The 23,466-nt window shown below is 36.8% G+C and overlaps 1 protein-coding gene across 9 annotated transcripts in view; it reads right to left on the bottom strand.

Annotated features, from left to right (window-relative positions):
* Positions 1-9,568: 9,568 nt before the first annotated feature.
* Positions 9,569-23,466, bottom strand: part of LOC106867784 (FHF complex subunit HOOK interacting protein 2A) — a 56,485-nt gene continuing 42,587 nt past the window's right edge. For 6 of the 9 annotated variants that reach the window (XM_052975823.2, XM_052975833.2, XM_052975820.2 and 3 more), the window contains 5 exons: positions 21,681-21,818; positions 19,825-19,965; positions 18,830-18,933; positions 14,805-14,837; positions 9,569-9,915 (listed from right to left, as the gene is read on the bottom strand). In XM_052975823.2, coding sequence (XP_052831783.1) covers positions 9,795-9,915; positions 14,805-14,837; positions 18,830-18,933; positions 19,825-19,965; positions 21,681-21,818 — 537 coding nt within the window. In that variant the 3' untranslated portion in view covers positions 9,569-9,794. The remainder of the gene's footprint in view (positions 9,916-14,804; positions 14,838-18,829; positions 18,934-19,824; positions 19,966-21,680; positions 21,819-23,466) is intronic. The other 3 variants (XM_089341495.1, XM_052975828.2, XM_089341490.1) reach the window with 1 other exon arrangement.

The raw sequence follows: 23,466 nt of genomic DNA, 5'->3' as shown, positions 1-23,466 counted from the left end.
AGGCGGTGTAGCATGTAAATAATTACCCACGATTTAAAACTCCAGAATTTATGAAATCATAGGACAGCTTTTCAATTGGTCTTCTGTTCCCGAGTCTTCGCCGAACCGGTCCAAAAATATACTGCTTTCTAGACTGTTGTTGTTGTTGGACTCTTGCGTTTTGACGAATGAAAGTTCGGCAAGACACAGCTACAAAATGTTCTTAGTTCAATGTTTTGTCTTGTCGTCTCATGTGAAAACTCGTCCGAGATTTGTAGATCCGGTTGCAGTCGTTGCGATGGTAGCTTCCGTCATCTGAGCGTCTTTGTACAGTGACTGGTATGGATCTCCAATGCAAATAACAACAATACTGTGGATTTAACGAATATATCGTTGACTTGCGGCGTTGAGTCAAATTCTTCTGGTGGGAAAAGTTATATACGATAGACTAGTGTTCTATCCTGGAGAAGATTTATGAATCCATGAAAAAAAGTCACAGGAAAAAAAAAAAAGACACTCTTTCTGCGTCTTTCTTTAATAGAAATGTTAACTCTCGAATTCTCACTTTTTTAAGGTTAATATGTCAATCAGTCTCTGTAAAGGAATATGCAGAATTGATGGTAAATTAATGAGTTACGAACTCTGCGCAACCTACGGCCTACTCTGCCTGTATCACGTTTGCTAAAAGATCCTAGTAAACTTCCTACTCACTACACTATGACAGTTGGTCTTAATCCCGAAGAGTTTTTACTCTGTGATAACGGACCGAATGCAAACAACCGCATTCTAGTGTTTGGTACTATGATGGCCTCAGACTCCCTGCTGGTGCTGATACTCTATATATGCAGCACTGAATTAACCGTTAAGCAAAATAAGCACGTGCTTAGGGCATCAAAGGAAGGAAGGGGCACCACAGGTATAGTAAATGGTTTACGGCATTAAAAAAATCACTTTAAACTTGTTAAAACAATATTCAGGATGCCTTTATCTCTACTAAGTATAGGTGCAGATGTGTTACCTAAGATTAATTCTGAGGATCTGATTAAAGACTTCGCAATTCAAAAAATGTAGGAGGAAACTTTTCAAATAGAAATAAAGTGGAAGTATACAAAAATAAACATTATTTTCCCTCTTACTGTTTTGTTCTGTTTTGAAAAATAAAAAATTATTTTATGGTTTGTTATTGTTTATATTTTGAATTACATAATCTTGGGGGGGGGGGGGCACCAAAATCATTTATGTGCTTAGGGCCTCGATGGGTCTTAATCCGACCCTGTATATATATGAATGGCAACTTTGCTATGGCTCCAAATATTTTCAAACAGATCTGTTTCATCCGTGTCCCTTTCGGTGATACTGCTGGTACTTCAGTATACAGCTCTTCTTCCAAACTAGACTCGTATCACCAACGAAGATCTCTTTCAGGCTATAGTTGATAAGTGTGCAGACCTAGGCTATTCTATTAATGTACAAACCGAGGTGACTGACTTCGAAGATGGTGTACTGAGAGCTGTTCTTGCAGTGTTTGGCCGCGACGTAGAGAGCAAAGGTTGTTTCTATTATCTTACGCAGTCCACTTGGCGTAAGATCCAGGAACTGGGTTTGGGAATACAGTATAATACCAGTACTGAGTTTCGTTTGTTTTGTGGCATGATTGATGCTCTAGCTCTTTTGCCCCTAGAAAACGTTAATGAAGGTATGAGATACCTCAAAACTGTGAGTTCACAAGATCCACCTGAAGCCGATGATTTGCTCATATACTTCGATTGTACTTATATTATTGACTCCTTTCGAGTGATTCAGAAGCCAGTTGCCATGTCCAGTGATGCCCTGATGCCTCTGAGAATGCGTTACATTCCACCTATGTTTTGCCTCTCACCTTTGGAATATGCATGACGCCACTATGAACAACAACGCCCGTACCAACAACATCTGCGAAGGGTGGAATAATAAATACTTCGACCTCGTTGGTCACTACCATCCTTCACTCTGGCGTGTCATTGAATGGTTTCAACGTGAAGAAACGACAGTAAGCACCATTATTGAGCAGGATGCTGTTGGCAACTCCTCTCAAAGAGTTCGTCGACGCTATGTGCAGCTACAGGGACGCCTTCGCAACTTGTGTGTCGCTCGACGTGAGGACCACAAGACTGTAACAGAGTTTCTTTGTGGCGTCGGATGGAATATTGTTCTTAAGCATCAGCATAAAAAAACATTGAATATACATGTAATGCCACGATATTATGTAAGCTGTTTCCAGTCTGTCTGCCTTAAATATTTTTGTTTGATTACCTTACTGTGCTTAAGAAATGAACAAAACCTGATTTTTATTCACATACATGTAATGCCATCATATATAAATATGATGGCATTATGACTTTTTTCCTGTGACTTTCTTACCGGCCACCACATTTATATATCATCAATTTAATGTTATGTAACTAGAGAGAACTACATGATGCACGAAGGCTTGGGATTTTTAAAGAAATTAATTTAGATATTTATATTGTCATTTCACCCTTTATGAATTAGGATTTTTGCGCATCGTTCCTGTCATTATTTCTAATTTTCCTCGTGTAGTGTCTGTCGACATCAGATTTCAACCTAATTGCAGTTTCCATCAAAAAGGCCGGCCAAAAATTATCTTTAAATGTTCCAAAATATTATAACAAGATTACGATAATAATATCAATATTGCATATGAAGATTATTGAAGATATAATGTAAAGAGCAAAGTCAATATTATACTACCAATCTTCTATAATTTCATTTGAAAAGCAGTAGCATCCTTGGATTTCATGGTTTAGAGGATCTATGAGGCTGAAAAATGTTTTGAGAAAGGCGTAGGTATTATAACATCCCATCCTCTCACTCTTAAAATTCTCAAATTCTATTCCTTGGTAAGAAATAATAATTGATAAATCAACTTTTTCATGTCTTAATTTTAGTAGGAAAGCCATGAACATCACAGAATCTTTTTTCTTCAAAAAATGTAAGATTTTCTATATATCTAAGACAAATATACTCTACACCAGTATTTTTAAAAGATATCTCTGATGAATACCTGCAGAAGATAAGAAGCCTTCTCAATTGTCGAGAAGAATGAGAGACTTAATGATTGATAAACCCACATGAAGCGTGCTCTTCTCGCACCTCCCTTCCAATCTGCAAGCCATTTTAACACCAATAAGAGAGCAGAGCCTGACTACCCAAGTCGGCAGATAGTATTACGGATATTGCCTCTTCAAATACTGGTAATGTAAAAGCTTATTCTCTTGCCTTCGTCTTTTCTATTTCCTCTGAGTTGGCAATATTTCGTACAACAGAAGATAGAATTCAGACTTTAACAGATAAGCTCGAACAGTTGAAATTCTCCAGGTATTCTACACGCTTGAATTCTCGTGGCCGGAGGACTTCTAGAAAACGTTCTTTCGGTCCTCGTTGGCGACCTTACGTTGTTTTGTTGGTATCATAATAGTTTTGGTGTTAATGCACACAAGTATATTCAACCATGTTCTTCCTATTCATCTACTCAACCACGGGAAAACGGCGTAACCAGGAATTAAGTGAGACTAGATCACATGGCGAAATTTCGATACATCACGTTATTTTTTTGTTTTTCTTTTTTGTCTGTGACACGATTTTAAAGTATCGATTCCTTGTAGATACAGGAAAAACTTGCTGCATTTGACCAGTGAAATTCTTATGCGATTCAGGAAAACCATCAACTATCACATTACAAGCTGCTAACCATTCTCTCATTTCCACTTACGGTGAGAAATCTATGACGTTGAATCTTAATCTGAGGCGTCAGTTTAAGCGGATCTTTATATATGCGAATCTTCCATATTCTATTCTTGAAGTCGGCTTTCTGCATCATTTTTGTCTGCTTGTAGACTTGAAACACAGACAACTGATAGAGCTGGAAGCGGATTTGTCTTAGCAGGGTCCGTGCAGTAAACGTGATACTGCCAGTCCTCTTTTCTTTGTACCTTCTACATCTATTTGTTATCATATGATCCTTAAGATATTTCCAGACATCACTCGCCCTTTTTTTTAATAATGAGAGTCCGGTACACTCTGTTACACATCATATCATCACTAAAGGATCTGTTTCATTGCGACATAGGTGTCTCACCGTTGACAAACTAAAAATTGCTAGGGGCGAATTTAGTCACATGTTGGATCTTGGAACAATTCGACCTTCCTATAATAATTGGTCTTCTCCACTTCATATGGTTTCAAACAATCTGAGAGAGCTTAGTGTCTTTGTGGATACTACAGATATTTGAATGCTTTAACTGTTCTGAGAAGTACTCAATTCCACATATTCCTATTTTCTCAGCTTCCTTACACGGTTGTAATGTTGTTGCTTTTAAAATTGATTTAGTACGCACTTATCATCAGATTTTTATAGAATCTGCTGATGTTCCTAAAATAGCATAACTACTCCTTTTGGATTTTTAGAATTTCTTAAAATGCCTTTTGGTCATTTGAACTCGTGGTTTAGACTTAGTTATTGCCTATAGCAACGATTTGTGGATTGCTAACCCTACGGTGGAGCAGCACAAACAGCATTTGAATAACCATTTTACAAGCTTGTCAAAGTTCGGAGTTATAATTAACCCCAGTAAATGTCTTTTTGGTGCTTCTTCTATTACATTTTGGGATATATTATTGATAAAGATGGAATCTGTTCTTTAAATGAAAAAATATATGCCATTAAAAATATTCTTGTTCTTGCATTGCTGAAGAGGTTGCGAGAATTTCTTGGTCTTATTTCTTCAGAAGATTTATTCCGCACTGTACGGAAACTATATTTCCGCTAAGAGTGTTGTTACGTAATCGTAAAAGAAGAAAAAACGAAACCATCTCTCTAAATCCAGCAGAATTGCAATCTTTTAACGATATCAAAGAAGAGTTAACCAAAGTTACACTATTAGCCCATCCGGTACCAGACGTTCCTCTTCCCCCTCTGTGTTCGGCCCTGCGTAGTTTAATAAAGAAATTTATCGTTGATAATAGATGCATCTGACGTATGAATCGGTGCGGTACTGCAACAGTTTGTTCATGATGCTAAGCAACCTCTTTCAAGCGTTTCAAACCAGCAGAAACGAGATACAGTACTTTCGAAAGCGAATTATGACTACGTAATTATCTGTGAAACATTTTTGTCATTTCTTAGAAGGGCGAACCTTCATTCACTATATACTGATCATAAGCCCTTGACGTATGCAGTCTAAGTCTGATAAATACTCTCTTGGGGACATCGAGCACTTTGATTATGTCTCACAGTTTAGTGAGGATATTCGTTATAAGAAGGGTGCTGATAATTCTGCAGCAGACACCTTCTCCTGTGTTTTTGTCAATGCTTTGCATTCTGCCAATACTTTTAACTTGGAAATGATTACTATGAATCAAAAGAACAATGACGAGTTATTACAACTCCCGACATCAGTCATCGTCTATTATAACTGCATTCTAGTGTTTCCCTTATATGGTCTGATGCATCTACTGGATTTCCTAGACCGTGCCTCCAAGAGAATCATAGACGAATCGACTTCTCTGATTTCTATCAGGGTATTTTGGCAACGGCGAAATTAATTTCAAATGGTTTTGTTTGGCTTAAAATGCAGAAGAACATTCGTAATTGGGCGCGCCATTGTATATCCTTCCAAAACACCAGGACTAAGCACCACATCAAAATACCGTTAAGGACTATCGCTACTCCAGACGCTCATTTCAAGCACATCCACGTATATATCGCAGGTCCTCTTCCACAACTTTAGGATAAAATGTATCTTTTGACCTATATAGGCTGTTTTTCCAAATACAAATTAAAAAACATTTCATCTCTTACAGTTGCCTCGGGGATTCTCTAGTCTTGTGAGTTACAAGACAACCCACACGGTGCTGGTGCCATGTAAAACAAACCCACTTTGGACACTCTGTAAAATGGATGGCAACCTACACACTCAACTAATATAGGGATAGAGTACGAAATGAATACTCGACTACAACACAAGTACTCAGAGTACAATTACATGAGGAGTAACCCTAAAGATCGAATGGACTTCACGCTTTGGAGCACCTATGACAAAACGACCTGACGTGGAGTCGTCAGTTCCAGTCCAGTTTTTCTCGCCGACCTGTCTAACCTGCGAGGTACGCGTCGAATTCGTACAACAGCTGACAACCCCATGTCTAACAGAATGATAGAACGTTTACATCGACAACTTTACGCAGCTTTCCGAGCACATTTCGATTTGGATAGATGGTTCGAAGCCCTGCCTATTGCACTGCTAGGTTTACGTACCGCTGTTAACGAAAACCTAGGTTACTCCTCGGCAGAATAACTTTATGGTTCGACACTTACACTGCCTGGTAAAACGATATTGGCTACAGCTACCCAGCATGATCCTTCCAGCTATATTCACCGGCTGTGAAATTACATGGCGGAATTACCTCCATTAATAACGAGACCACAGTCGATTAACACGTTGGTTCCACACGATAGCAATTCCTGGACTCATGTTACGCAAAGATGCAGTTAAGCTTCCTTTCCAGGTAGTTTATTCCGGTCCGCACCGTGTGTTAAAAGCTAAACCAAAGTATACGGTTTTGGACATTTGGAAACTGAAAGAAGCCCGTCATATGTGTGTGTGTCTTTATGTCTGTGTTTGTACTCCCCACTGTTTGACAACCGGTATTGGTGTGTTTACGTCCCTGTAACTTAGAGGTTCAGCAAAAGAAAACCGATAAAATAAATACTAAAAATCAGGCTTTAAAAATAAGTCCTGAGGTTGATTTGTTCAATTAAAACTCTTTAAGGTGGTGCCCCAACATGGCCGCAGTCAAATGACTGAAACAAGTAAAAGACAATCAAAAGAAAATACAAACTGCAATAAATAAATAAAAATAAATAAATGCTCTTTGACTACTGATTGCAGATTTCTTTGTTTGAGCTGCCCAAGTTCATCATCTTTAGTCTCACACCATTCACAATGTCACTCATCTTGCTGTTTCCTGTTTAGTTGAGCAAATCTTTCTCCATTTGTTGTTAAATTTTCATAAACCATATAAACAAACAACCTCATTTAAAACTACTCTACATAGTTTATATTGTACTTAATATGCCATCCAGTGTGGTGCAACTACACAAAAAAGATTTACACTTTTATGTAAACGTGAGTTTAGAACTTTCCTATGTCGTTCTGAAGTCTTTCAATGACTATTTTATAAAGCTGCATAAAAATCTGATTTTTAACAACAGAATTCTATGTTGTTTAGAATTCTTGATATTAAATTTTAACATTAGCATAATTCTTTACTCTCTTTTACTTGTTTCAGTCATTTGACTGAGGCTATGTTGGAGCACCGCCTTTAGTCGAGCAAATCGACCCCCAGGACTTATTCTTTGTAAGCCTAGTACTTAATCTATCGGTCTCTTTTGCCGAACTGCTAAGTTACGGGGATGTAAACACACCAGCATTGGTTGTCAAGCGATGTTGGGGGGTCAAACACAGACACACAAACATACATACATATATACATATATATATATATATACTATGGGCTTCTTTCAGTTTCCGTCCACCAAATCCACTTACAAGGCTTTGGTCGGCCCGAGGCTATAGTAGAAGACATTTGCCCAAGGTGCCACGCAGTGGGACTGAACCCAGAACCATGTGGTTCATAAGCAAGTTACTTACCACACAGCCACTCCATTCAGAGGAAAAGTATAATTAAATTGACCTTGTTACTTCATCATCATTATCATCGTTACTTAACACCCATTTTCCATGCTGGCACAGGTTGGACAGTTTGACAGCACTGACAAGGCCAGAAGCCGCATCAGGTTCCATAGTCTGTTTGACATGGTTTCTACAGCTGCATTTTTATTTTTTTATGCGCCCTTTTAAAGCCTAACCAGGCTCATGGGCCCGGTTTCAAGGGTTTCTATGGTGTTATGTGTTCCCCCCCAGCTGGACGAGACGCCAGTCCATCGCAGCGTTACTCAAGAAACAGGAAGAAAGGATAATCCTAGATTAAAATAATATTATCCTCTTACAGTACAAACAATCTTTGAAAAAATAAAAAAATTTAACTATACCTTAATTCTGTTACTGGAATACACTGAGACAAAAAGTGAATCTTTTTGTTTTTTTAATATTTATTTTATCAACTCTTCACAGGAATATAAGATAAAATTGACTTTAAATCTCAGTAGAATTTGAAGTCACAACAACAAGATAAATTTTTTGATACTATCTCAAACATCTCCACTGCAATGTTGATAGGAAGATATGATTCATAAGATTTTTTTTTAATGCAAAGCAATTGGGAAGATCTTGTATTAATGACATAAGTGAAGAGTTCCATGCTGGATTGAGAACCTAGTTGTTCACTTGCTTCTCGAAGCAATTACCATCACGACAGTCATAAAATAAAAAAAAAAGAATCAAATAATAATAATTATTATAATTATTATTATTATTATTATTATTGCACATAATAAATGTTAAAATAAACAACAGCATAGCACACTGCTAATAACTGATTTTGAAGAATTGATAACAAGGTTATTTCACATGTGTGCACGTGTGTGTGTGTGTGTGTGTTTACTTGATGATGGTGATTCAGTTTGGCATTATTTAGAATTTCCCATCATGAGTAACCTTTCAGGTGTGAAAAAAAAAAAAAAAAAAAAAGGGAAAAGGACATCATCTGAAGAGTCAAACATGAAGAGAGACTCAAGCAATGGACTGAACCATCAGCTTCAAACAAATGAATAGCCCTTACTATATGCATTGAGTTCTTGTTTGTATATATACACAGATGTGTATGTGTATATATATATATATATATATATATATATATATATATATATATATATATACATATACATATATATATATATATATATATATATATATATATATATATATATACACACACTGAATATATCTCTATATGTTTGCTGATGTGAATTTATGACTACAATAGAAAATAAAAATGAAGTATATCATAAATGATAAAAGAGAAACATAAATGAGAATAACTGTCACTGGAAGAAACTGTAATGTTTTATAGAAAGAAATGTAGTCATAGATAGAGACAGGAGTAACGACTTCCTTTCAATAAATGTAGAACACATGTTACATTACAAAGCATATATACATACACACCCATATAACTTATATATATATATATATATATAATATATATATGCGTATGTGTGTGTCTGTGTGGGTATATGTATATATATGTATATATATATATATATATATATATATATATATATTATACATACATGCACACATATTATATGTAAGGCATTGCACAGATAGGGCCTATGTAAAGAAGTGACAAGAAAGGACGGGGAGAAAACTTTGTAATTATAAATAAAATAAAATTACTCTTGAAGGCTTTTAAAAATGTGTGCGTGTTTAAGTGTGTGTGAGTGTGTGTGTGTATGTTTAGCGCAAGGCCAATTTTGATTGGACGACCCGATGACAAAAAGCCTTCCAATCATGACCACTGCTTCTTTATTCCAAGCATAGTGCACCCTGAATCACATTATCCAACATTTTTTTCTTTCTATTTTTTTTTACTAAGATGGTAGGGTGTGATCAAGGGATATTTCACTGCTATTTCTCACACATCAAGCAATCATGGACAGATGTAAATTTGTTCTTGGGTGGTCATGTGTTTCACACAGTTCCATTTTTACTTTAGTTGGATTATTTATTTATTGACTTGTATTTCTTTTACCATTTTCTCTCCATTAATATCACATATAGCTCCAAGGGATTTCACAAAGATAGTCGAGTAATTACAGCATACTGTTTCACAAAGGCAATAGCTGAAAGTTCCTTGCAAAATTCTTCCAGTACAATCACAGCAGACATTTCATTGAAAGTTTCTGTGTCCATGCTGCACAATAAAAGAAAAGAGCAAAATTTAATAAAACATAAATCTATAACAAAGGTATCTAAAGATCTTAACAAACGAGATAAACATGCACGTGTGTGTGTGCTTGAGTTTGGTAAAAGTTCTGTATTCAGGAATCATCATCATCATCATTGTTTAACGTCTGCTTTCCATGCTAGCATGGGTTGGATGATTTGACTGAGGACTGGTGAACCAAATGGCTACACAGGCTCCAATCTGATCTGGCAGAGTTTCTACAGCTGGATGCCCTTCCTAACGCCAACCACTCTGAGAGTGTAGTGGGTGCTTTTACGTGCCACCTGCACTGGCAACGAACTTGCTCGAATGTCTTTTCATGCGCCCTACAAGCAAAAATATATCTGAACGGTGCAAGACCTAATTTTACATCTTTAACTTGTGATAACAAAGTAAGGTAGTGATTTGGCAGAACCATTCAGTGCCTGTGCTGATGCCACCTAAAAACCACTGGTGCTGGCGTTACATAAAAGGCCCCTGTGCCAGCACCACGTAATAAGTACCCAGCCAGTACCACACAAAGAACACTTGTGCTGGTACCACATGAAAAGCACCCAATACACTGTAAAGTGGTTGGCATTAGGAAAGGCATACAGCTGTAGAAACCATGCCAAAACAGACGACTGGAGCCAGGTGCAGCCCTCTAAAACCACCCCAACCCATACCATCATAGAAAACAGACATTAAATGATGATTTAAAGCATTAGATAGAATGCCTTGCTTTAACTGTCTGACCTTCAAGTTAAGATTTCAACTTGCCTTTTATCAATTTGTAGTCAATGGAAAGTAAAAAGTTCAAGGCAATGGTTTAGTGGAATTATTAGAACATCTGAGAAAATGACTTGCAGTATTTGCTATGTCTCTTTATGTTCTAAGTTCAAATTCCACCTTCTATCATCAAGCTTCCTTGCACTGGAGAATAGGACATTCAGGACGTGGCTATCAATGTTGGGCCTCCAATGTCAGCTGGAGTGGTATATCAATTAGAACAATGTTTTTGTCGCATCAGTACAAAAAACAGGGCGGCTCTAAGCCATGCAGGATAAATGGCAGAGTAGAAAAACAATTCAGACAGTTAGGAAGAAAATTTGGCAAAGAGATGCCTATAATAGAGTTTACTCTGTTGTAAACATTCAACCAAATTTTCTGGTTCCATTTTTATTCACATTTTGTTTTTTCAGACACTGACCAAGAGGTCAGTGGTTCTCAACCATTTTTTGTCAATGGACTCCTTTGATTTGTATTTTAATCCAGTGGCCTCTTAAAGCCATTCAATATTTCAAAAATCCTATTATATTTTTATAATTAAATATTATTAGAAATTGTTGCCTCTTAAAATAAAATCATGATGGAAGGTTTTTAATGTAAATGTGAACATTTTAAGGTGGGAGGTTTCCTATCACAGAAGCAGAGATAGTTTGGAAAGAACAGTTATCTAATGGAGTAAAACTGCACCCCCACCCAACACACTGGACATTTGCATAATGCTGTTGTGAATGATTAATTGACAATCTTAGGAAAATATTATCGAATACTGATAATTTCCTTTGACACCTTTGTTACCATATTTCTGTTGAGATGCTCTGTGTTTCTTTCAATTAATTTTAAATATAACAAAGAATTTAGTAAAATAACTTAGTTATCATTATGCTAGTGTTAGGAACATAAATTGTGACTAAGGTTTGATGGAAGATTTTAATTCAAAACTTATGAAAACAAGACATTGGTACTACAGAGCCAGAGGTGGTTTCAGGCAGGTTGGTATCAAAAGGGTTAAGGAAGCTGATATGTCCCACATTATGACAACATAACTTTGTCGTCTGTGTGACTGGCCCGTATGGCGTACCTCGCAGACTGACACCGCTTGCTGTGTGTGTCCACTATATATCAGTAGTGGAAATGCCCACTACTCACTTGGGAGTGTCTGCCACAACAGCTCCCCGCTTTGAGATTTTTCTTTAGTTCAGTTCTGTGTTAGTCTTATCTGCCACTGCTTGTAGTTAAACTCCTTGTCGCCACTGACATGTCCTTGCCGACTGACACCACTTGCTGTGTCTGTCCACTATTTATCAGTAGTGCAACAATTTACTTCTTACTTGGGGAAGTCCGCCACAACAGAAGCATAGCAAATGTTTAACCAAATAAATTATAATTATGATGAAAGAGTCTATGCTTTTCTTTCTATATTTCTATTAGCATTTACATATTGACATACAGTACAAACATATTATAAACAGCATGTACGTGTGTATATATATAAGATGTGGGACAAAGATTTTGTATGTATGCATGAACATATGTGTGTGCCTGCATGTGGATGAGGCTTAAAATGTTTTTGACTCATTACAACGTCTAACACACACACACACACACACAAATAAAACAGGATGTCACCAATTGACTTAATCCCATTATGTTACTGTAATACATTAGTAAAAAAAACATAGTCCATCTTTATAACATGAATATCATTATGTCTGAGATATGTTGACAACCAACATATTTTTAATTATGCATACAAAACCCAGAACAATCTGGGAAGCTAGGATTAGAAGTCCATGTTATCATTAGAGATAAGAACAGAATATGTTTAGTATCAAGTGCAAAGAGAATTTTTCTAATCCACAAAAATTCAAGGTTTTATAAGGGATTAAAAAAAGGTAAGAGAAAATTAAGAGAAAAAAAACAAAACAAAGATTTTTAAGTGGCCAGTAAAATATGTATCTGATGGATAAAAAAAAGGAAAAAAAACTAGGTTTCTAGACTAGTGAATAAATAGACATCTTACGGTAATGAAGAAATAATGCACAGTTGGACAATTTTTCGGCATAATGCTAAATGAAAGCCAAAGGTCTAACATGAAATGTTTATAAATAATGGTTGTGGTAATGTTGACAGTGATTCATTTTTATTAACACCCACCCCCATACAGAATGACAGGAAAACTAACCCTGATTAAATTTGAACACAGAAACATCTTTCCTCTATCATAACGGCAGAAACTGTTTCTAGCATTTTTGCAATTAAACAGTTCAACAAGATGTTGCCACATGGCCACCATTCCACATTTCTGTCAGTGGTTCAGTGGTCCAGTGGCAGTTGGAAGTATTTGTCTCAAGGGAAGATAGTGGTATGTACAGTATTAATTGACTTCAACACTAGGCTACAACACTCCTGGCATGTGACTTCACGTATCAAGATTCAACGAACAATTAGCTTTAACGAGGTTGACATTCTATTGCACATTATTGAGAGTTATTGATGATCTAATTAGAAGACAATAAACGTGTGCGCATGAATGACATTTGTGTAGTCCTGGCAACAGCAGAAATGATCAGGATAGAAATCAAAACATGATTCAACATGACTGAACACCCTGGCAATTGTTGACTCTAGCATCAAATCATGTTTCTAGATATCCTGGATATTCTATAGCATGTACAGAGACAATTTCACATCTGATGCCCACAGACCAAACCTTATAAAAACACCTGCTCACCGCTATGTCTTCTGGCTCTACACGAGTCCTGAAATAGAGTAGCGTTGCATCATGACTGTTTCAAATGCCACCTTATTGCACAAGATGAAATTAAGAGCAAATTCCAATCACAGCTGGTAGCAAACACCTATACCTAAACTAGCAGAATTATTCAACAGTTTCAGGATACTGGAAATATTCCATGGCTGAAGCCATACTCTAAAGGTTACTTTAAAAAGGTAAAAAAGAAAAAGAGAGAGAGAGAGGTGTCATGATGCACCAGACACTACAGACAAATGCCCCCCCCCCCCCCCACATAGATACCAATGCCAATCAATCATCTGACAACAGATTATTCTTAGATCATTGTATCTCATTGATCTCTGATTGGGCAATTTGTAATTCCCTTTATATCTTTATATATGTATTAAGATATTGATATATGTATTAAGAACATTCACTTATTGTTAAAATAAGCAACAATTTTTACAGAAGGAGCATTTACTGTGTACATAATCTGATAAATGTCCAAACTTCAACATTTTCTAATGCAGGGTAAACAAACTGAGGCAGACATAGTCAAATATGAAGGGTGTAATAACCACCAGATATCTCTAACAGTTGATTACACCTATGGTGTTCACTGATTGTCAAAAACTTTCCAACTAGTGAAATAAAACTGCTTCCAAACCATCAAACATATGCTGAATATCTGGGGGATAGAGTGACATAATTAGATAACTTAAAAGAATCATGTCTTAGAAATCAAAATAAGTTAAACAATATGTGGTTGTTTAAACTGCTCTACATCAATTCTCTTTGGTACTCATACAACTGCACTACAAATCTTCTTGCAGACCGCGAACTTGAACTTAACGCTAACCATTTTGTAATCACTAACACAATTAAGCACCCCACAATACCCTGAGACTGCACAAATCTGGTAAGTCAGCTTTCAGAGTTAATACAAAGTCAACCATGTGACCTTGCTTTGAGCTTTGATCTTGATAACTTTATGCTTCAACTTAATTACTTGCTTTAGACTTTAATATAGACTGAATAATTTTTGCAAATGTTTATTAAAAAAAAAAAAAAAAATGCCTTTTCTATCTAAATTTCATCTGGACAAGTAGAAGCAAGCAAAGTAATGCCCTTTATCTAATATCACAATACAATGGCAATAGAGAAGGTTTGGACCCCCTTTGGGAGTAGCAATAAAGAAAAAGACAAACAAAGAAACAAACAGTGAACAAGCAGGAAGATATTTCAAGAGCAACAACAACACTAGCAAGCAGACATGCAGATTAGTATTTGTTGAAGAAGCAGTAAGAATGGCTAAATCCTGAATACATAGTGTAGAAGAGAAAGAAATACTTACCAGAAAATTGGTGGGACACTTTCATGCCGCATGCTGCAGACAAGTCATTTGAAGACAACACACACATGCACAGAAGTAAATATATAATTAGTTAAAACAAAATAGAATTAAATTTTTTTCAAAACAAAAAAGAAGAAATAACGATAAAGTGGTTGTTCATCACATCTTGGATTTCATCAATAGTAAAAGCATGCAGGGGCAAGTTTAAGACAAGACAACCAAAATTTAGAATAAATAACAAGACAACAGGAAAGCAAAGAGAAAAACAATACAGTCTAGTATCACTTTGCTTCACCTACTATTGGCCCTGTTTATTGAATGCAAACCTGACACTTGTCCCATATTATAGATATAACTAACCAAAGTAAACACTTAGAACTTTTTTTTTTTTTTTAGTTACAATAACCCTTTCACTAAAGGTAACTTTGCCCTGAAATTTAGAAATTAAAAGAGACATCCATAATTTATTGAGGAAGCTACATTGAGTGACCACATAATTCATCATATTCATCATTTTATGTCCATTTCCCATGCTGGCATGGGCTCGATGGTTTGGTAGGACCCAACAGGTTGAAGAACCATGTGCTTTGCTCCAATGTCTCATTTTTTTTGCATATTTTCTTATTTCTTTATTGCCCACAAGGGGCTAAACATAGAGGGGACAAACAAGGACAGACAAAGGGATTAAGTTGATTACATTGACCCCAGTGCGTAACTGGTACTTAATTCATCGACCCTGAAAGGATGAAAGGCTAAGTCGACTTTGGCGAAATTTGAACTCAGAACGTAATGGCAGACAAAATACTGCTCAGCATTTCGTCCGGCGTGCTAACGTTTCTGCCAGCTCGTCACCTTCATCACTTTTGCATTGTTTCTATGACTGGGCGCCCTTCCAAGCATTAACCACTTTGCAGAGTGTATTGGGTGCATTTCATCAAGGTACCAGCACAACTTAGGGGTCTTCTTAAGACCTTGTCTTGTTTTTGCCTGATTTGGTTTATCAATCACGTACAGAGTGTACTGGGTACTTTTGACGGACCAGCACTGGTGGGGGTCACCTTGTAGCTAACAAGGCAAAACAAAGCCCATCAACCATCATGGATGGATTAGGTTTATTGTTATGAGAGGATGGTAGTGGGGGGAATAACAGAGGACGTGGTGTTGGATGGGTGGAGGGTAATGGAGGAGGCAGGAAAGAGGAAGAGTAATGTAATTCTAATCTGTTAATTATAAATGGAACCTATTTAGGTTCTAGAAGCTTAATCCCAGGGAGATAATATGGTGAGGCAAGCAGTCCATTGGATTAAAAAAAACATTAATGTAAGTGGCACATAAAAAGCACCATCCGGACGTGGTCGATGCCAGCCCCACTGACTGGCTCCTGTGCCAGTGGCACGTAAAAAGCACCATCGAAACGTAGCCGATGCCAGTGCCCCCTGACTAGCTCCTGCACTGGTGGCACGTAAAAAGGACCCATTACATTCTAGGAGTGGCTGGCGTTAAGAAGGGCATCCAGCTGTAGAAATGTTACCAGATCAGATTGGAGCCTGGTGTGGCCTCCTGGCTTGCCAGTCTCTGGTCAAACCGTTCAACCCATGCCAGCATGGAAAACGGACGTTAAACGATGATGATGATGATGATAATGTCACTGGCATTCAAAGAAACAAAAATATTGATTTTTATGCACCTAAATGAAATAAATAAATAAATTTTTAAACCTTAGTAATTTTTACCTGGATCAAAAGAAGTTAAGATGACATAATTATGAATAATATAAAGACTACGAAGTGACAGAAGCTCATAAAACCCCCTTATAATCCTTATCAGAGGGGGAGGGGAAAACCTGCTTGAACAGATTCTTTTTTACTTTAGGCACAAGGCCTGAATTTTTTTTTTTTTTGTGGGGGGGAACAGTCGATTAGATTGACCTCTGTATGTAACTGGTACTTAATTCATTGACCCTGAAAGGATGAAAGGCAAAGTCGACCTCTGCAGAATTTGAACTCAGAATGTAAAGACAGACAAAATACCACTAAGCATTTTGCCCGGCATGCTAACATTTCTGTCAGATCACCGCCTTCCTTGAATTTAATATTCTTTTCTACTCTAGGCACAAGGTCCAAAATGTATGGGGAGGGTCCAGTCAGTTTGACTGACCTCAGTATGCAACTGGTACTTAAGTTATCAACCTCGAAAGGATGAAAGGCAAAGTCAACCTTGACGGAATTTGAACTCAGAACATAAAGACAGATGAAATACCGCTAAGCATTTTGCCAGGCATGCTAGGGTTTCTGGTCAGCTCTGTTGAACAGATTGAAAGTAAAAAAAAAAGAAAATTTATTCACATATCAACATGACAAAGAAAAAGAAAAAAAAAACTATTTAAACATGCAGAACCAAAAAAGATATGATATGGGCATGCTATTATAACATAGTAAAAAAAAAAATCAACTGAGTCATCATTGGTATTTAGGAAACTAAATGCCAAAATAACTGCTATATTCTTGAGCATTTTTTAATTCTCTTAAGATTTACAAACTTTATTGCTATCAAACTTATAAAATAAAAAAACAAAATGACAAATTTCTCAACTTTAGAATTCCAATGTTTTTCTAGACTAAAACCCAAGAGAGGAAAAACATTTAACTCTAAGATTTTCTTTTAAATATGAAATTGAAATTCAAACTTAAACTAATACAGTACCGGACCTCTTATTTACCTTCAAGAAATCCAGAATTTCCAGAAATCCGGGAATACTGTGTAATCATCATCATCATCATCATTTAACATCCATTGTCTATGTTGGCATGGGTTGGATGGTTTGACCAGGGCTGGTAAGCTGGAAGGCTGCACCAGACTCCAGTCTGATTTGGCATGGTTTTCTAGGGTCGGATGCCTTTGCTAACGCCAACCACTCCAAGAGTGTAATGGGTGCTTTTACATGCCACCAGCACAGGTGCCATTTGCACAACACCTGGGTGCTTTTACATGCCAATGGTATGTGTGCCAATTTGTGTGACACCGGTATCTGCCACAACTGTGATTTTGCTCAGTTTGATGGGTCTTCTTCTTAAGCATGACATAATGCCAAAAGTTTCAGTCATTGCCTCCATGTGGCCCAACACTCAAAAGGAACTCAGCCACTTTGCCTCCACGAGGTCCAACGCTCGAAAGGATCCCCTCCCTTCCCAAGGGATCTTTGTCTTGCAAGTTACTTGGTGACCCTACCAATGCTGGTGCCACTTAAAAAGCATCCGGCCCACACTGTAAAGTGGTTGGTGTTCGGAAGGTCATCCAGTTGTAAAAACCATGCCAAACTGACCTCACCTGCGCTTGTGCCACGTAAAAAGCACTCAGTCCACTCTGCTGGGTGGTTGGTGTTAGGAAGGGTATCCAGCCATAAAAAACCTGCCAAAACAAACACAGAAGTCTGGTGCAGGCTCCTGCCTAGCCTGCCCCTGTCAAATCGTCCAACCCATGCCAGCATGGAAGGTGAACAGTAAACTATGATGATGATAAAGATTGCAAGATAACTGGTCCAGTAGTGTATTCAATAAACAAGACATAAAGGTGGATAGTACGAAAAAGAACCCCACTGTATTGTTGAATTTCAATTCAAGTTCAAGCTTCAATTTCATATTGCCTAAATACTGATTTTTGTTAATGGAGCCCTTAGTTTTATCAATTTGAAACCTCACAACCAAAACATACAGAACATATCTAATAACTATTTAATATATGTTATTAAAATTTCTCACTCTTTGAGTATAAGTATTTCATTTTCCATAAATGTTTTCTTTTCATTCAGAATACTTCAAAAATAAAAGTTTATCAAAACACTAAATAAATTTGGTTTACATTCATCTTTCTTCCCTGACACTTCTAAATCACATTCAGTACCATGTTGCTGACATCAGTTGAATGATGCATGCCAAAAAGTAATTAGTAGCAATAAAGAGAGACATTCTTGTAAGCATGTCAAAGGAACTAACATGCTCAGAAAGGCGACGAAGGTAGTTGCTTACCTGTCTATGGTTTTATGCTCATTAATCAATAGCTTGCGAGTAGTTTGAAGCATCTGAGAGAAGTTTGCCTTTGATTTTTTCCTGGATTTTATATCACTAACAACCTACAAAGAAAACAGAATTAAATAAAGATACCAATTAGAAATGATTAATTAATCTACATTGTATTTACTGTGTATATACATATGTGTATATGTAAACACATACACATATCACCACCACTATTCTACCACTGTTTCAACATTTACTTTTCCATGTTTGCTTAGGGCAGAAGAGGGTATAGTGGGGCATTGTTTCTTATAGCCAGATGATCTGTCACCAAGATCCAACATGTTTGCAGGTGAGATAATCAAATGTCTATCAAACAACAGCCCGAACATGCCTTTGTGGTAGACTGCAAGTGAACAACGTATTAACAAAGCCATTGCTTATAATCAGTGAGTGAACCTCAAATTTTAGATGAAGGATTTAAAACACTGGATGATGATATATATATAAATATATATATATATAGGCACAGGAGTGGCTGTGTGGTAAGTAGCTTGCTTACCAACCACATGGTTCTGGGTTCAGTCCCACTGCGTGGCACGTTGTGCAAGTGTCTTCTACTATAGCCTCAGGCCGACCAAAACCTTGAGTGGATTTGTTAGACGGAAACTGAAAGAAGTCCGTCGTATATATATATATATATATATATATATATATATATATATATGTGTATGTGTGTGTGTGTATATGTTTGTGTATCTGTGTTTGTCACCCCAACATCGCTTGACAACCGATGGTGGTGTGTTTACATCCCCAAACTTAGCGGTTTGGCCAAAGAGACTGATAGAATAAGTACTAGGCTTACAAAGCATGGCCGCAGTCAAATGACTGAAACAAGTAAAAGACTGGAAAGCGGACGTTAAACGATGATGATGATGATGATAACAATGACAATATCAGTGATAAAGTTGATGACAACAGACGAAATTAAGTGTTGAGATACTGACCTTTTGCAAGACTGAATATAATAATTTAATATCTTTTGTTACTGGCAGAGCAGGATCCAAGAAAAAGTCATGCAAAACTGGCTGAGGAAACAGACATAGACGAGAGATCACAGATGTAACTTGAAGGTTCACAGCATAACTCTGTAAAAAGAATAGGAGTGTTTTAGATTGGTAACTGGTCATAATTCTACAAGGAAGAGGTCAACATGTTTAACTGAATTCACTAATTTTATCAAAGAAAGGATAAGTTATCTCCAACAGCATTTAAATGTAAAATGTAAAGAAGCAGCAGAAACTACAAAGAGGCACTACTTTCTAGTTTGCGTGTCACATTTTAGTGCCACATAATTGTCAGAGGCCATAATACTTTATCTCCAATGCTTTATATTTGTAGATTAAAATTCAACAATGATTGCTCATTTTGATATGCTTATTCACAAAAGTCCAAATATATTCTGTCTAATAGTCATACTAAGATCAATTTTCAAAAAGGCAAAGGCTTGGCCTTGTGGCTAAGAAGCTCACTTTTCAATCATGTGGTTTCTGGTTCAGCCCCACTGCATGGCACCTTGAGCAAGGGTCTTCTGCTACAGCCCTGGGCCAACCAATGCCATATGAATGAATTTGGTAGACAGAAACTCTGTGGAAGCCCATCATGTGTGTGTGTGTGTAACTTTGTGTCTGTGTCCACCCTGCACAGCCTGACAACTAGCATTGATTTATTTACATTCCAGTAACTTAGTGCTTCAGCAAAAGAGACCAATAAAATAGGTGCCAGTCTTTATAAAGAAAATTCTCTTCCTGAGTAAACATTAAAGGTTAGTTCATTTTAAAATCTTTTTGGAATTGATATACTTCAACATTTATATTTTAAGCTTTCAAGGCATATGAAACTAATGTATTTTGATTTATGTTTATCAATGTATATATATATATATATATATATATATATATATATATATATATATAATGCTATTGCTACTTGGGAGTAATCCTTATTTTTAATATTCTACCTTATTCCTTACAAACTGTGAATTTCCCTGTCTAAAACTTTCAAACATACTCACCTTGTCTCTGATGAGGGAATACCCAGTGCATGGACATGCTAGCCTATCACTTGGGATATCTCAGAAACAGCTGTAAGACTTCAAATTCACTTTACCCTAATTATTCTAAATGACTCGAGATACTTGTCTTGCCTTGGTTTTTGTTGTCCTTTATCCACTAATATAATATATACATACACACATACATACATATACACATGGTTGCGACGTTAAGTTGCTAAGCAACTAACCATCTGGTGGTAAGTTCAAACCTACTTACTACGCTCGCTGTCTTGTATTGCTGAGCAAGGCACATAACTCTGCTTGAATTAATCTATCTAACAAATAATAAATACTGTAGTCAGATGAAACACTACCTGCATCATCTTTATTTTCTATAAATGCTAATTGGCTGATATTATCAGAGCTATGTCCTTTGCTCATTGACATTAAGAATAATCTTAATTGAAAGAATTTTTTCCAACTCACTAAATTACATAAGTTAGATACTATCAAATAAACATTTAGTATGCAGCACATTCCCCTGAGATATTTTCCCTCAGCCCTATAATTAGCATCACTGGCATGGGCATGTGGTTGACTAGTTTGCTTCCCAACCAAGCAGTTTCAAGTTCAGTTCCACTATGTCAGTGGTCCTCAACTGGGGTCCGCATAAGATTTTGCTGTTAAAATTTATGCAAAATAAATTGGTTATGCTTCTACAATACGCAATCTGCTCGGATGGTGCTAAAAATTTTAATAAGATGTTAAAAAAATTAAGTCAATTAAAAAGAAAAAGAATCAACAAACCTGATGCAGCATCTGAGAGACTTTTGAAAATAACATCTGAAGAAAAGCACCTTCGTAAAAGCCATGGTCTGATTCTGTACTGCAATCCATTTGATTAGGCCATTTCCAGTCTTGGCACATGTTTTCATAAGACTTAAACTGTCCAATTTAGAATAAAAGAAAACAAATAAATTTCAAAAGTTATACAATAGGCATAGGAGTGGCTGTGTGGTAAGTAGCTTGCTTACTAACCATATAGTTCTGGGTTCAGTCCCACTGCGTGGCACTTTGGGCAAGTGTCTTCTACTATAGCCTAGGGCTGACCAAAGCCTTGTGAGTGGATTTGGTAGACGGAAACTGAAAGAAGCCCGTCGTATATATGTATATGTGTGTTTGTGTGTCTGTTTGTCTCCCCAACATCGCTTGACAACCGATGGTGGTGTGTTTACGTACCCGTAACTTAGCGGTTTGGCAAAACAGACCGATAGAATAAGTACTAGGCTTACAAAGAATAAGTACTGAGGTCGATTTGCTCGACTAAAAGGCGGTGCTCCAGCATGGCCACAGTCAAAATGACTGAAACAAGTAAAAGAGAGTAAAAGAGAGAATAAAAATATTTAATAGACAAAGCACAAACATAAACATATCTAATGTAGAAACCACTGAGCAGTTGCTTAACTTGCTGGAAATAGCAGTGAAATTTCCCTATGGTTTTAAGAGAGACTTAACCCTTTAGCATTCATATTGTTTTGTCAAATGTGATACTTATTTATTCACATTGATTTAAATCAGTCATGCATTATCTTGTAGCTTTGAGATTTTAATGATGCAATTGTTTATTTTCAGAATAATATTGTAGGGTAAGTGTGAGAGGCTGGACCAGGCCAATTTGAAGATAATACAAGGTGATCATTTTTGCTGGATAAGGCCAGTTTAAATACACTATCTTTGGGATAAAAAAAGAGAACAAAAACAACGGAATAACTTCAGTTATAATACTTTTTGAACAGTGCTGACTCATGGCTAAAAAATAACAACCAGTTGAGCACAGAGGTGCATTGACATTATAAAATCTTTTTTAAAAAAACAAAGCATATACAAGTATCTTTCCTGCACTGCAGAAGTATTGCTTTCCTGAAAAACCTTCATTTGACCCTTTAATATTTAGATCAGCCATATCCAACCCAAATATTCAACCTGTTTCATGTTCAAACCAGCCAGATCCAACCTCTCACACCTACCCTACAATGTCATTCTAAAAATAAACAATCACATCATCAAAATGTTGAAGCTAAAAGAAAATGCATGATTAATTCCAAACAATGTGAACAAATAAGCATTACATTTCACAGAGCTGAATGCTAAAGGAATAAGATGGAATTCTAAAATGTGAAACCTATTTTGTTCTATTGATTTTCATGTTATATAACATGGATGTCAATGAGAAAATAGGCTTCACAATACAGAATTCTGTGTTACAGCAAGTTTTTCTGGTACCCAACGCCTCTACATTGTGAAGTATGTCTCTTATCTTAATCATAGTGGTATTTTGCAATTAAAACTCTCAGAAGTTTCCTTTTCTTTTATACAAGGTTTCAAGCCTGTCTAACACCATCATCATCATTTAACGTCCGCTTTCCATGCTAGCATGGGTTGGACGATTTGACTGGTGACTGGCGAACCAGATGGCTACACCAGACTCCTATCTGATCTGGCAGAGTTTCTACAGCTGGATGCCCTTCCTAATGCCAACCACTCCGAGAGTGTAGTGGGTGCCTTTTACGTGCTGCCAGCACGAGGGCCAGTC

This window comes from Octopus bimaculoides, chromosome 2 (genome assembly GCF_046866305.1).
Source record: "Octopus bimaculoides isolate indiv1 chromosome 2, ASM4686630v1, whole genome shotgun sequence".
NCBI classification, from domain to species: domain Eukaryota; kingdom Metazoa; phylum Mollusca; class Cephalopoda; order Octopoda; family Octopodidae; genus Octopus; species Octopus bimaculoides.
Note: the sequence above shows the minus strand (reverse complement) of the source record. Positions and strands in the feature narration are given on the sequence as shown.